We start from the raw sequence: 15,950 nt of genomic DNA, 5'->3' as shown, positions 1-15,950 counted from the left end.
ATCAAGAATGAACCTGCACTAGCAGCCCTCTAGTGTGCTGCGTTTATCTGTTCTATACACATACTGCTCAGACTATGACATATTGCTGAATGGTAGTCTATCATATTAGTCTATCAATATTTGTGTCTTTGGCAGATGTTACAGATGGGTAAAAGGACTGAGCCTGAGATTGAGTAGTTGAAGAATGAATATTTGAACTGGATCACATTTAAGAAATTGTTGTACACCAGATTTTCAATGATTCCACATTGATTGCTGCTGCAAACATTTCTTTAGACCCTGGCAACAAATTTAGATTTTGGTCACAAAGCTAAATGGCTGTACAACATGGAAGATGACAATCCTGGAAGAATTAAAATTAGAAACAAATCAAAGAAAGCATTCAAAGTAGGTGCATAAGCAGGCTGCACCATAATGCCAATGATTACTTACAAACACAACTGCCATAAAAGATATTGAATGAGGCTATATGTAGCTGGAAAAGGAGGTGTGCTGGCTGTTTAGTGAGAACGAGACACAGATAATTAGCCTGAGTAATGCTGATAAGTTATAAAGTGCCCCAAGGAGGGAAACCAGGATGATGAAGCGCCTGAAGATCATGCCATGTGAGAACCACTTGAAGGAAATGAGGATTAACCTAGAGAAAGGAATATTTAGGGACCACATGATAGCTTTCTTTGAGTATAAGAAAGGCTACTAAGTGGGAGACATGTTAGATCTATTCTTCCTGGACTCAAAGATCAGAGCTAGTATCAAAGAGTACAAGTTAGAGAAAAGCAGATTTAGGCTCAAGGTAAGGAAAAACCTCCTAAATAATTAGAGTTAAGTAGAAGTGGAAGTAATAATGGGGGCAGCTAGGTGTCTCAGTGGATAGAGGGCTGGGCCTGGAGCCAGGAAGATCTGAGTTTGAATTGAGCCTCGGACACTTGTTAACTCTGTAGGATATATTTGCCTTCTTTTTCTGAGATCTATTTCTCTAACTCTGATAGCCATTTTCATTTGAATTAGCAATCATCTGCAACTGCAGGTGTTTAAGAACAGTAGAGAACTCATATACACCAAAAATTGGTGTGAGTTCCCTATAGTCACTTACTTCCCAACTTTAGTTTCCTTAATTTAGGCATGCTAATCTAGTTCCTGAGATCTGGGGTGCTAGAACCACTAGAACGCCTTCACCCTTAGTGGACCCAATTCCATATAAGATTCTGAGCATATTTTATCCATCAGGGATACCAAGCCTGCAGCTAGTGCTTCTGGGTACTTAGAGATTGGAGACTGGCTGGCAGTAGTTACAGTTAGGAGTGCAAGGTTTGGAGACAGATAACTTAGGTTTGAATCATGGCTCTCAAATGCTTGCTGCCTATGTAACCTTGGGACTTATTCTCAGGGGGCCAATGGACTCAGTAACCAGTCAGAGAAAATGAAGCCCCATTCTCAGTCATCCAAAACTCTCAATCCTTAACAGCCATTTTCATTCCACCTCCTCACCCAGTGAGATGGTCCTGCCCTTTCTTTCACCATCATCAGTAATTATTTTACCTTCATAGCCCAAACTCTGAAATTTCTCTCTGACCACAGTCTTCCATCTCGCTCTTTCCCTTTGCCTGAATACTCCTAAACCTATTCACCAATACGTCCTGTGCCTCTTCTCCTCCCTGTCCTCCCAGTATACGTCTTTTGCTCCAACCTCATTTTCATCCCTTGAGTCTTGACCCTGTAGTTGACTGGTTCAACCATAAGCTATCCTCGGTCCTTGGATCTCTTGCTGCCAGATCTTTTCACTGATACTCACACTTTGACATTCCAGCTCTGTTATTCCCATCATCTCACGTAGTTTTATTTAAAACACAACAGTATTTTTAAAAGCCTGTTTTTGGAAAGCTACATTTCAAGAAATCAAAAATGATAAGTGTGCAGGGCAAAAAGTAAATTGTCCCAGCTTTTTGAAAGAAGAGAGGAAGAGGAAGAAGAAAGAGAGGAAGAGGAAGAAGAAAGAGAAGAAGAAATAACAGTAGCATTTCCTAACTTTTGTTCTAGTTGCCAGAGGGTAGCTACTTACTATTCTCAGATAACACAGTAAAGCCAGCTAATAGAAAACCTCTTAAGACCATAATAGTAGTGGGGCAATGGGAGACAAGTAGTGGAACAAGGCCCAGCTCACACCACCTGCTCTGGAAGCTCTTTCTGCATAGAGACCTCATGCAGAATCGTTGTTTCTGTTATCTCTTCAAAAACGAAGTACGAACCACAACAAGATTCCCATCCTTTGCCTTTTCTATTCTTAACTGGCTGAATAAATGATGCTAGAGAAAGCCATTCCCAGCTATTAGAGAGTAAAACAACTATACCAAATGGTTCTGCTACCAACCTGTTACCTAATCCCAACTGAGTTCTGAATACTGCATGATACCAGCTTGACTTCCCATCACATTTCCCACAAAAGTTACTCTAATCTTTTATCCTCTCCCCAAAGTCCTCACCCTTTTCCCTCCCAGAAGATGACTTGACTCCTACTTACAGAAAAAAGAGGACATACAACATATATCCCCTCTTCTCATTTCATATCTCAAATTCTCTCTTTGCTCCAGTCTCTGAGGAAGAGGTGGTTCTTCTCTTTTCATAGCCAACCCCTCTACTTGTGCCCATGACAACATTCCCTCCTGACTTTTCTGAGTGTTTGCCCCTCAACTGCTTCCTCTTTCTTCTAAGGAAAATTACTTAAAACATAAGTAATTTTTTTTACAAATTCCCCATTCATTGAAGCTTTAAAATCTCCTTATGCTTTGGTTCCTTTTCTGCCTCCTACTAACAGGCCCATTCATTCCTTAACAACAACAAACAAGCTTTCACTTGATCCAGCCATCCCTCTTAAAGCTATTATACATGCATATCTATAGCTACAGCTTCTACCATTCATAAACTTTTACGAGTTGTCTAAACCAGTCGTTTTCCTCTTCTCAATCCCTGGCAATTTGGCTTCTGACATTTCTACTGGCCTGAAACTTCTTTCACCATTATCTACAGATCTATCCATATGTGTGTGTGTGTGACACACTGAAATCTCGATTATTAATCAGTAAACATTTATTAAGTGCCTACAATGTGCCAAGCACCTATTAAGTGCTAGGAATACAATTCTGAAAAAAGAAAGTTCTTGTCCTGAAGGAGTTTACAATCTAACTGGGGAAGACTTGGTTGGTTTGTCCTTTGTTCTCAAAGAGGGTCATGACTTCAGGAAGATAAGGCTTTGGCTTGCAATTGAATTGGATTTGGGTGAGGGAAGGCGGTACAGTCACCAGCCTCACTTTCTCCTCCAGAACCGTCTGGGTCCAGTGGCCGGATATAGAACAGAACAATTGGAGATGGCCCAGGACACAGTGGGAGACCTTAGCCTTTTTAAGCTAAGGTCTTTCCAAGTTCTCACTTTGACAGAGGTAAAGCGCATTCACTGATTAGGCCTTTTAAAGAAGTGAGTCAAGGGATGGCCTCTTTAATAAAAATTTTAAAAAATCATGTGGAGATGGGAACCTCAGGGTTGAGAAACAATTACTATTTGCATTCACTCTGAGCTATGAGGGCCCAAAAAATAATCATTAAGTGGTGGCTGGGCAGGGACCTGTTGTTGGATGATCAACCAAACAATAGAGAGAATTGAGTTTAAGGCATGATTTTTAAGAAAGAAATCTAGTCAGTAAATTCCAAGATAACTAGAATTGGGGAAGACAAGACACAAAGGAAATTGAAAAGGAGGTGTCAGTGGGGGAGGGGAGAAAAAGTGGTTGGGGAAGGAACTCAACCTACAGTTAGTCAGAGAAGCCCCAAAGTAGTACCGCCAAGTGAGAAATGAAGAGATGTTTCAGCTGAATTCTCTCCTTCAGTGGAGGTTTGGAGTTCATGGCCCCACCCTCCAATCGAAAGAAGCAGAGGGCAGTGATGAGGTAGAGGGCCAAGGCTGATGAGATCTTGCAAGATGATGAGATTTTCCTAATGATGAGCTTCCTGGAACATGGTAGAGAAGTCCCAAAGTAATGCAGTCAGTTTAGAAGTAGCATTAAAGTATATATCTTTTAAGATGAGGTTAACCACAAATGATATCAGGTCACAGTCATATGCAATCTTTTATAATCTCCCTCTTCCCTGAGGTAGCTCTTAATCTTTCATGTCATGGACTATTCTGACAACTGGTAAAGTGCATTCCTTTTTAGAATGTTTTTCAAACAAAATATGAAATATATTTGTAAAACAAAAGAATTATGAAAGAAACAAATAATGTTAAAATACAGATGTCAATTTTTTAAAATCTAATTTAAATTCGTGTAATTCTGATTAAGAACCCCTGCCTTACAAGCCTAATTTTCTTATTTCATATAGATACCATATTTCTCAAAACGTTAGATAAAATGTATATATATATATAAAAGTAATACATAATCCCATTATCTACTTAGAAATGAAAAATAATAACAGCTGATATTTATATAGTTCTTTAAAGTTTGAAAATCTTTGTAAGCCATATATCTTCACAATAAGGTAGGCAGCATAGGGATTATTATCCTCATTTTACAGATGAAAAAATGAGTCGGAGAGGTTAAATGACTTCTCTTTAAATAACTAAATAAAAGTAAAAAACTGGTTTATTCCTGATGACATTCAAAATCTTTTTCATTTTATCATGCTGTTTCTCCATGGAAATTGCTTAGGGATACACATTTACTTTGCTTAACTTAACTGTATAAGAAGGGCACATGGTTAGAATTCCAAGTGAAAGAAAAAAAGTGAAAAATGGCATAATAGCAATTTTGTTTTGAAATCCAACTTTATAATTATAATTATAAGGAAATAGAATAGGACACCTAAACTGAGGAAACTGAAGTTGGAAAATAGCTTACTTGTAATTGTTTTTTCTGTTTTTCTAATTAAAATCTGCATTTGATGAACAATTAAATTCTATTTCCTATCTTTACACAAAGGAACTGTACTCAATATAAAATGTACTCTGTTAGGGTGCATAAACTTTATATAAGAAATTTAATGCAGTAATTATACCGTACTTTTGGTTTCTGCCTCAGAGTTGGGTTACATGTGTCAACTGTCATGGTTGCCATAAGCTAACTCCTGAAGGCAGAAATTAGCGTTCTTTCTAGCTCTATTAACTCCACCATATTTTTGTAGCCTATTCCATGTAAATGCAAGTATGTACACACAAAGAAAGTGAACAAGTAAGACAGGTCCTTTTCACTACTGTATCCCTTCATAAATGCTGTTTTTAATGGCACTCATTATTGCATCCCAGGAAGGACAGAGGGTAAGAGTAAATCATGTAGTACTAAGTGTATCCAAACAAAAATGGGGACCGCCCGATTATACATAAGTGACATGGACACCAAAGCAACATTTTGCTCCATCACAGAACTCTCATGGTGAGTTTGCTACTTCAGAGGGTCATATGATTTTGTGCAGAAATAATAACTGATGTTGAGTTTTGTTTGCAAAGGAATTGATTTACATTATCTCAACGGGTTACCACAGCCACCCTGAGAGATAAATGATACAAGTTACTATCCCTATTTTAGAGATGAGAAATTGGACAGAAGCTAGAAGACTTTCCCAGGATTCCTGAGCTAGTCTCTAAATCCAAAAGTGAACACAGGTCCACTTGACTCAATACTATCTACTACAAGAAGAGTCATTTTTAGAACCTCCTTGTGTCCAGAGCCACCTCTTAGTTGACTTGGGTCAATCACTGAGAAATTTTTTTTCCTCCTGAACCTGTGATTCCATCTGTGTATTCCTTGGGTAAAAACTCCCTCTAGAAATCTAGTAGTTGTTACTTATCTGTAACATTTACCTTTAAAGACTTGCTTGAGAAGTTAAATGATTTGCTAAATAGGATTTGAACCAGGTCTTCCCATCTCTAGGCCTGTTCTTTGTCTACTACATGCTGACTTTCATACTTATTCAGCCCTTCCCAAGAGCATCTGGGTTATCAACCAGGAAAAAGCCAAAAATTAATTTCCAGCCATGGAAATTAAGGCTCAACTGGGGGAAATATTTAGCAATGGGGAGGCCCTTCACAACCTCAGCAGCTTTGTGAACTTGCTTTCCTTTCTACTGGACCATCAAGTGCAAAGATTTGATTCACATCTAAGTTCAAAAGTTTGTGACATGATCCTAGAAGTTACTTCACTGGTTTTGGGGGAAAAGGGGGTATCATTTGAATTGTTTTAAAAAAATGACACTCAAAGATTATAGAAGTATAGCTGGCAGAGAACTCAGAAATCATTTAATCAAATTCCCTCATTTTACAGATGAAAATTTAGCACAGAGAAGCTGTTACTTGCCCAGCCACCTAGCAAGAACTGAAAATTTCTGGTTCCAAAACTCCAAGTTCAGGGCTCTTTCCATTGCACAATGCTACTTAAGAACCATAAAACAAAAGGATATACAAAGTGCCCACAAATAAAGTTTTCCCACAGCTCTATAATTTTTAAATACACAATTTTCTGAACTGGCCTTAAAGTTCCATGAGTATCCAACATGTTTCTGGAGCAAATGAAAACAAACATTCCAAGCAGCCAAGACTTTATGTAAGAGAAGGCTAAAAGTGGAAAACGATTCGGTGAGGTTACATTGTATCGTAAGTCTACATTGTCAATTTCTTGTGATTGTCTTTTAACCCATAAAACAGAAAGCTGTCACTTAATGAATATGGTTGCTTGATGATGGAATTATTTTTAAAAGCTGAAAGGGATCTTAGCGGCCATTCGGTCTGCCCTCCGGTTTCACAGGGAGATAACTGAAGAGGGGAGAAATTAACCCCCTACTCAGGTGGGCACGGTTGGTGGCAAAGGCCAGACGCAAACTCCCATTTCTTCACCCAGTCTCGTGCTCCTTCCACCAGACCACACTGGCCTCTATTTTTAGGCCAAAGAGATTTGGGGAACTGCTTTGGTAGGAAAAGGTAAGGCCAGCTGAAAGGTCAGTGTAGGGGGTACTGAGAAGGTGCCCACTGATACCCCGTGGGGTCAGCGCTGGCCTCGGAGATGGAAACGTGGATCTCCTGGGGCCAGTCTCCGGGCTCTCACCGACGCCGACTCTAGTGGGGCGGCCGAAGGACGGCCCCGGGGGGCTCGCTGAATTCCTTCCAGAAGAAGCCCTGCTCACAGGGCGCACTGGCGAAGCGAGCTCCGCCCGGCGCACTCCTCAAGTCCCGGCCCGTCCCCACCTGGGCAGGTTCCCTAGAGACCCCAATCCTCAATGGGACAAAGTCCGAGAAGCGGCCCCACAGAGTCCAAGAGGCAGGGGGGCTGTCCTCCCCTCCCGCTCCGTACCGGCAAGGCGGCTTCTTTCATTTCTCATCTCTCCTACCTGCCCCACCCCACCCCCACGGCTCCTCCTTCCCTCCCGCGGCCCCCAGCAGCCGCACGAGCCGAACCTAGTCCAGCCCCACCCGCGGCCCCCGGCGGCGCGGCGAGATCGCAGCGCAGCTGCGCGCGCCCAGCCCTCGAGGCCCCCAGCCGCGGCGGCGCGAGACCAGACGTCGTGGCTCGCGCCTCCTCCCGACCCCGGGTACCAGGCCCGGGAGGTGAGGAGGGCGGAAGTCGCCTCCTGCCGAGCCCCTCCGCTTGGCCTCCCGCCGGCGAGCGACTCCTCGGCCCTCTAGCCCGTCACGGCCTCCTCTTTCCGTCATTCCCCGCCCCCACCAGCCGGTCTCCTCTCGGCCAATCCCCTTCTCGTGCCGCCACCACCGCACCTGCGAGGAGGAGCCCCGGCGGCCCCGCCGTCTTGTCTGCGTCCTCCCCCCCCCGCGCCCCGAGATCATCCCCGCCCCCGTCTTCACCTCTCCCGTCGCCGCCTCGGCGTTGGCCGCACTGTCCCTGAGCGGCGGCGGGAGCGGAAGCGCCTCCTCCTGCCTCAGGGGGGACGGCGCCGCGGCTGCTGGAGAGTCGGCCGGCACGAGGCGGGCCACTGCAGCGGCGCCGAGGAGGAGCCGCGGGGCGGTGGGCAGCGGTGGCGGCCGGGCCGGCGGAGGGGCGGCGGCGGCGGCGGCGTGTCCCCGCTCCAGCGCCGCCCGATGCCGGTGTGGTGCTGCCGATGCTCCCTGGCCGGTCATTTCAGGTGAGCGTGGGGGCGAGGCAGGCGGAGAGCCGTCCTCCGCAGCCCGGGCCGCGGGACGCCGCTCTTGCTCCTCCGGTGCCCGGCTCTGCGTGGGGCCGGGGATGGGCCGGGGAGCAGCCAGGCCGCGGAGGGGGGTCGTCCTGCGCTGGGAGTGGGAGGATAAAGTTTTGGAGGGGCGCGGGGGGCCCTAGCCGGCTGTCCCTCGGCGCGGTGTAAGACAACTTCGCCGCCTGTGAACGGGGCGCAGGCGGGCATCGAGCCGCTTGCACAGCTACCTTGCACCGCCAGCGCTGCCTCTCGCCGGCCTCTTTAGCCCGAGGGTTTTTATTTTGGAGGAAATTTCAGAGTTTGTAGACTTCATTGTTCCGGAACGTTGTTTCCAAGAGAGAGCGTTTTTATTCTGACAGATACAGTCTTTCGGACGTCCCCGCTTGTCTCGCAACTTGCACTTTACACCCATAAATCCGGTGAACGGTGGTTACCCTTAGGTAGGTTTACCTTTCACATTTGGTAGAGTAAATTTAAAAAGAAAGGAAACATTTTCCTAGTTTACAAGAAAAAAAGCCTGACTTTAGAAGTGCAATAATTTTAACTTGGTAAAGGCGAAGTTTCTGTTTAAACTGAGAATTTTTGTAGACAAAATTTTCCAATGATAATGATAAATAATTACAACCCATGCTTCTGCGTGCTTTGTGACTTTTTCATACCCACAACCTGTGAGGGAGAGAGTAAAAATGTTAGCTCTTTGGGTCATAGACCTCTCAGCTCTAGCATTTTACACTTGAGGAAACGGAGGCCCAGAGAAGGTGAGTGACTTGGCCATAGTCACACAGGCCTCAAGTCATCAGGCAGAGTAGAGCTGCTCTGACAGCAAACCCCCTGCTCTCTGCCTTACTCCACTGGCCTTGGTTCAAAGACTCTAAGGAGGTCTTCTGCCTGGAGATTTCTACCGTCCTACCCCTGGCTGCCTTTCACCCTCGTAGGAGCATAAACATTTGTGTCACAAATAAAAAGAGTGTTCTATTTTCAGAAATTAAACATCTATCTACAGAGAACTGCAGACTATTATTTGCAGGCATGGTCTGTGCCAGGGAAGCCTAGAAAGCAACTTCTTAGATTAAATCTAAGTCATATCAAAAACTTGGAAACTTCCTGAACGCATCAGGACAGCTTTCAGACAAAATTTGCTTCCTGCAGTCATTTTTAACATCTCTGCATACCTCACAACTTGAAATTTACATCCATTCAGATCTGTTTTCCAGGATAAACATTCTTCTCAAAGCAACTAGAAACATTTGAAAATTAGACTGTCAGAAAATAGCTTGACCTCTTACTGCAGTTTTATTAGAAAAAAAAGAACAACATTGATTCCCCCTCCCCCCAAAATTATTATTACCACTAGACAATGGGGGAGGAAAAGGGAGTGAACATAAACTAAATACTTTTGTCCCTGTAGTTTGGAAAAAAAAAACATTTCTGTTATGCCATATCAGTTCTAGTTCAGAAACTTGGTAAAACTTGTTTTGTTTTGTTTTTTTTATAAGAATTACAGAGTTTTAAAAATTTTGTTTGGATGTTCATGGCAGTTTGGAGGGGGATACGTCTTTGTACTTCATTTTGCAAAGAAGGAAAACATCTTGTCCTGAAAATGGGGAGTTATGATTTTTCATTTTATTGAAATGGTCCTTTTTTTTGTGTAGTAATATATATAATATATATTTATACGTGTGTGTGTGTGTATGTATGTATGTGTATATATTTACTGAAGCTCAAGGATTGCCTCACTAAAGATTATAATGCAGGTAACAAAATATAGCCATGATTACTTTTTACTTTTTCAAAATCTGGCACATTTGTATTATCTACCAGTCAAAGTTGACCTTTGACAAAGATGTATTCTGTTTTCTATTAATATTTTTAGGGTATGATACATGATTATAAACTTTGTAGATGCTCATAATTGATTGAAGGAGAATTGATTTAATATTGGTAAGTCAAATGTAGCCATTTGTCCCAAATAGAGAAAGCAAACTCAGATACAAAATGGAAAGTAGTCCTCTATTTTTAAAAATTAATGTTTTTTATGCCCTTCATGTTTTTACATCACATCACATTCATTTCCAAATATATACCCCTCTTTTTCCACTTGGGGAGCCATTCTTTGTTACAAAGATTAAGAGAAAAGGGAGGAAAAGACAGTACAGCAAAATCAGCCTAACAGGGTCAGACTGGAATATGCAGGATCCTACACCCAGTTTCCAACCAGCGAAAGAACTGAAGGCATTTTTTGATAATCTTGTCCAGTTTCAGGCTTGGTCATGATGGGTCATGATAACCAGCTTTAGGTTTCATCTTACTGTTCTTTCTTTTTATTTACATTGTTGTCATTGTGTGTGTTGTTTTTTCTGCTTCTGGTTTTTGGGGGGGGGGATGTGGGGTGCATCTGGTGCACTGTTTATACCTGGTAAAATAATAGGATGTTTGGGAACATTTGTATGTTGAAAAACTAACTCTTGTGGGTTGATTTATAAAGGATAATCAATACTGCTTAAACAAGACTGTTTTATTCCTGATTTATTTTGTTATTTATTGAATAGTATCCCAGTGCTCTATAATAATGTGACCACAAAACTGATTAACAGTCAACAGTAACAAATACTAGCTTCTACTTAAAATTCAGAACAGGTGTCCTGCATGATATTGAAATATAACCAGGTGTAATTTGTGATGAAGTAGGGCAAAATTTTGAATTCAAAATGGAAGGCTAAAAAACTTTCAGCTGCTCTCAATACTTTAATATGGTCAATTTACAATGAAAAAAAATTATCTTAAAGAATTTTTATTCACACTGACAGCATTGGGGAGCAACATTTTTGCAGGTAACCAGGGTGTGTTTGGAACTTTTTAGATTGCTAGCATGATCAAGTAAATTATAACCTTAGGGTTAAAAACACAACATGTGTTCTGAGCCTTTATATTTACAGATGTAGAATTCTCATGAAAAGCTAATACTCTCATGTTAGAACTTCACTCTTGTATCCTATTAGAACTTCAAATCTAAGAATAGCTTTAACTAGAAAACAGCCTTATGAGCTCTTTTATCATTTACCACTTTGAGAGATGTGGTATATTTGAATTTTGGTGATGTTGGGGTACTGCTATGCACGTAAAAGATGAAAATTTTGAATATTTCATGACTAGTACCTTTAGATTTCCCCATTGTTTCTAAGAATGTTCCAAGAATTTTAAGTATTGTCTCTAACCAGAATTAATTATTCCTTAAAAGATGTCAAATAATTCATTTATATTCACTCTATTTTTCTATTGATACATTTTTGGCTCTTTAATACTAGGCGCAATATCCATGAATTGATCCAACAACTTATTAAATGCCTCAAATTTTGTCACCCTCTCACTCACTAGTTAGACTTATATGTAAATAGGAAAAAAATAATTTTCCCAGTGCACTTCCTACGTATCTGGTAGAAAATAAGTACCATTAACATTTTAAAAAATTAGTATTTTATTTTTCCCCAATTACATGTAAAATCATTTTTAACATCTATTTTTAAAATTTTAAGTTCCAAATTCTTTTCTTTCCCTTGTCCCTTATTGAGCAGGTAAGCAATTTGATATAGGTTATACTTGTGTAGAAGGACCTTTTTAAAAAGTAAATTGATCAGCCTGTGTGAAGGTATTTAAATATATTGATACATGCTGTAATACTGCTTTTTTATAAATGTAGAGGCCATAGATGTCCCAGTGGATAGAACATTGGCTTTGGAATCAAGAAGAACTTAGTTAAAATGTGACCTCAGATACTTACCAGCTCTTTGACCCTGGGTGTAAGATACTTAACCTCTACCTCAGTTTCCTCAACTATAAATGAGGGTCTTAATAGCACCCACCTTCCAGCATTGTAAAAATAAAATGAGGTAATATTTGTAAAATGTTCAGCACAGAGTGCCTGACACATAGTGAATATGAATGCTTGTTTCCTTCTGTTTCCCTAAATATAATTCTGTTCTCAAGTGTTTTTTAAAATAAATCATGGAGTAGAGATAAAAAATGGTGTAGGCAATAAATAAGCATTGAAACAAAATTCTTATATTCTAACAAGGCAATAACATTTATTTCCTTTATATAATGCAGAAATACCAAAAGTAGCCACTGATTTTATAAGGAATAGTGAAGTATTACAGTATAAAGCTACTTCCAAAATGTAGCTATGTATGGAAGTATTCGGTGCTACAGCATACTGCCTGCTATAGTTGAACATTCAACTAACTGTTAATAAGAAAAATTTAGAAGGAAGTGTTGTTAAAACTATATGACTTGGCTAGAGCTGACCTTGGAGTCAGGATGACCTGGCTTTGGAACATACTGATTGTTTGACCAAGGGCAGAAAACACTTAACCTCTCAGTGCTCTAGACAACTCTCTCAGACATCAGTTCTCAAGCTTCTTGTTCTCTCTTTATACTCTTAAAATTGTTGAGCTTTTTGTTTATGTGGGTAATATATATTGGTATTTGACGTTAAGAAATTAACATATCTTTGTATTATAAGGAAAATACTTTTGATCATGCAGATACTCTGAAAGGTTCTTTAAGAACTAGCAGGGGTTCCCTGACCATACCACTATTACTCTAAAACTTTAAGTTACAGATGTGCTGCAGCTCTACATTGGTAAAAGTGATTTCCACACTGGTTTCTTTGCAGTGAGGAACTCTCTCAAGTTCAGACCCAAGGTGGGGGTGCAAATTATTACAGTGGAAGGAGCACTAGACTTAGAGTGAGGGATTTCTAGTTTTGGCTCTGCAGCTTAGCTGTGGGAAAGCCACTTAATTCAACAAAAGAGTGTAGGCACTCTTTCAAATGCTGGGTAAATAAGAATGGAAAAGTCCCTGCCCCTCGAAGTTTATAGTCCAGTAGAGGGAATAACTTACATAGATAACAAACAAGGTAGAATTAAAATAATGAAAATGGAGAGATCCAGGGCTGCAAGAAAATTTGAGGGGAGATGAGATATTTCACTTGAGGCAAATTAGAGGAGACTTCATGGAGGAGCCAGAAACTGAATCTAGGTGTGAAGGAAGAGGAATTTCTATATGTAGGAGATGAGGGAGGGAGTAGATAAATTGGGGAACAGCCAATTAGAGTGAGCAAAGAAGAGCAGTGCGGAGGAAATCTGGATGTGGAAGGCCTGAAATGTCAGTCTAAGGCATTTGTATTTTATCCCATGAGCAGTAGGAAGGCTTTTTTTTTTTTTTGTAGGAGAGTGACATGTTCACACCTGTTCCCTAGGAAAATCATAGCACTTATAAAAGATGGATCAGAGAAGGTGAGAACTGAAAACAAGGTTGCTGGTTACAGGCTGTTAGAATAGTTCAGACTGATTACAAGAAGAAAGGGTAGAAAAGGGCAGAGAGGTTGGCAGGACTTTAATGAAGGAGGGGTGAGGAATAGGGAGAAGAGAAGTCAAAAATGATTCCAGAGGTAATATAATGGTATAATCAACAGAAAAAGAGAACATTGAAAGAAGGTCAGATTTTGGTGGATAGATAATGTGGGTTCAACTTTGAATATGTAAGCTAGGTACAAGAGGGACCTTTAAGTGGAAATGTCCAACAGGTAACTGGAGGAGAGATAGGTATGGATCTATAGATTTGGAAGTCATCTCCATACAAATGATACATTGAAACCATAGCAATGGGTGATAAATACTGGAAAGAGACTACAAAGAGAAGAGGGCTAGGACAGCCTTGGGGGATTACCTAAGTGTTTTGAAATTTAACTTCCTTATTCTTTTTCTTCCTAAAACAATCCTCTTCTGAACTTCCCTGTTTTTGTCAAGGGCATCACTATGCTTCGCATCACCCAGCTTCAGAACCTCAGTGGCATTGTTAATTTTTCACTCTCTCCTTTATCCCACATAACCAGTCGTTTGGCAGATGTTGTTGATTCTACCTCTGCAGTATCTCTCATCTTTATCCTAATCTCTTTACTCACACAGACACCACCTTAGTTCAGTTTCTCATAGCCTTTTGCCCAGTGGTCTTTTACTTTGCTCCTACCTCATTTCTCCAGTCCATCCTCCATAGCTCCTTAAGTGATACTCCTAAATCCAAAGGCTGACTGTGTAACCTTTCACAAGCAGAAACTCCAGTCTGTGTCTTTCCAGGCCCCATCCTTTTTCTTCAACACTCTTCAGTCAAGCCAAACTAGCCTTCTTGCTATTCTCTCACGTGAATCTCCACTTCCCATATTTGTGTCTTTGCATAGGTTATCTTATCACCATCTTTTAGAATCCCAAATTTCCTTCAAAACCCAAGCACCACCTTCTCCATGAAGCCTTTCCTGTCTCTCCTCAGCTACTAGTGCCTTCCTCCTCAAACATTACTTTGTATATACTTCTATGTGTACATGTTGTCTTCCCAGGATAAGGTGTAAGCTCCTTTTCTAAGCAATTTGTCAAAAGTCAGAGACTTTTGTTTCTTTGTATTTTTAGTACTTAGCATATAATAAATTCTTGTTGGTTGATTTATAGATTCCTTTTACTTGTTTTACCTGTGAATCTAGGATTTAAAGCTCAGGAGGTCCTCTCTATTTGTAGAAGGTGTTCCTTGAGTAGTGATATCTACTAAGAAACAATACAAGATGGTAGAAATTACTAGCTCTGAGTTGTGTTTTCAGCAGCAATTGATCGCCTGCATTAGTAATTAGCAGGGAGTACAAAAGGTATTTTAAATTCAACCAGGTTTTATGCATGCCTGTATAAAGTTAACAAGTTATTTTATTACATGATCTTTAAGTTATATGTTTCTAAATTATTTTAAAACATACAAATATACTTAATTTTAGAATAATCAAAAATATCTTGCCTCTGACACATACTTACATGACCTCCAGAAAAGTTTCTTTACTGCTCAATGCTCTAGGCAACTCGCTTAAGATTATGAATTGTAGAGAAGGTGCAGACTTTCCTTGGTGTAGAAAAGTTTGCTCAGTAGAGTTCCCTGTACCAACAAAGTCACAGGGTAAGCTCCTATCCTATGTAATTTAGCCATGAGAGAATGAATGACAGAAAAACCTGAGAGTATCTCAGCGTAAATGATTACATGAAGATTGTATTAATTGCGAATTTTGTTCTTTTTTCTTCTTAAAGAAACTATAGCAGTCCTGAAACTGAAGGGCAGATTTTGAATTCCTTTGAACAGTATTTTGGTGACAGTTTCAGCAGAAAAGTTAAAGCAATGCCATTAGTTGAAGAAACTTCTTTACCCGAAGACTCATCACTAACTTTGCCTGTGGTAATAGTAGGTAAGTTATTTCTATTTCATGTTTTGAAACCACTGGCATAATTATTTGTAAAACCTCTGATCTGTTTAAAAGTAACTCAAGATCCTCTTGACTACACTATATAAAATTCTCAATTGATAATTTCAGAACAGTTTATTAGTTAAAATACAGTTCTCTTAGCATGTTTGTGAAGTCACAATTAATTAAGTTGTTGGTGAGAGATTATACTTGGCTTTTGTTATGTATTAGTTAAGAAATAATTTAAAAGGAAGTACAAGTATTATTGTACTCTTCTCAAAAAACTTCATGCTAGGTATAAACCAATAAATTTGTGGGGTGACTGGGTAACTGTTGGAGTACAGACAGTGTAACCCTAGAGTTAGCTGTATCTGTACGTGCAGTTAACCAAAAGAGCTATGTGAACATCATATACACAAACCATATTTAATGATATTAAACATAGCAATTAACAAGTATTTTTTAAGCACTTACTATGTGTCAGGTTCTGGAACTACAAATAAATGAATGAAAC

General features: G+C 40.4%; 1 protein-coding gene across 2 annotated transcripts in view; it reads left to right on the top strand.

Moving 5' to 3' along the window:
* The first annotated feature begins 7,960 nt into the window (after nucleotides 1–7,960).
* Nucleotides 7,961–15,950, top strand: part of OSGIN2 (oxidative stress induced growth inhibitor family member 2) — a 29,250-nt gene continuing 21,260 nt past the window's right edge. Inside the window, exons 1-2 of one of the 2 annotated variants that reach the window (XM_072603618.1) lie at nucleotides 7,961–8,118; nucleotides 15,285–15,439. In XM_072603618.1, coding sequence (XP_072459719.1) covers nucleotides 8,075–8,118; nucleotides 15,285–15,439 — 199 coding nt within the window. In that variant the 5' untranslated portion in view covers nucleotides 7,961–8,074. Of the gene's footprint in view, nucleotides 8,119–8,550; nucleotides 8,607–15,284; nucleotides 15,440–15,950 lie in introns of those variants that run through there. The other variant, XM_072603619.1, reaches the window with a different exon arrangement.

The sequence above is a fragment of the Notamacropus eugenii genome, chromosome 4 (genome assembly GCF_028372415.1).
Source record: "Notamacropus eugenii isolate mMacEug1 chromosome 4, mMacEug1.pri_v2, whole genome shotgun sequence".
NCBI classification, from domain to species: Eukaryota; Metazoa; Chordata; class Mammalia; order Diprotodontia; family Macropodidae; genus Notamacropus; species Notamacropus eugenii.
Note: the sequence above shows the minus strand (reverse complement) of the source record. Positions and strands in the feature narration are given on the sequence as shown.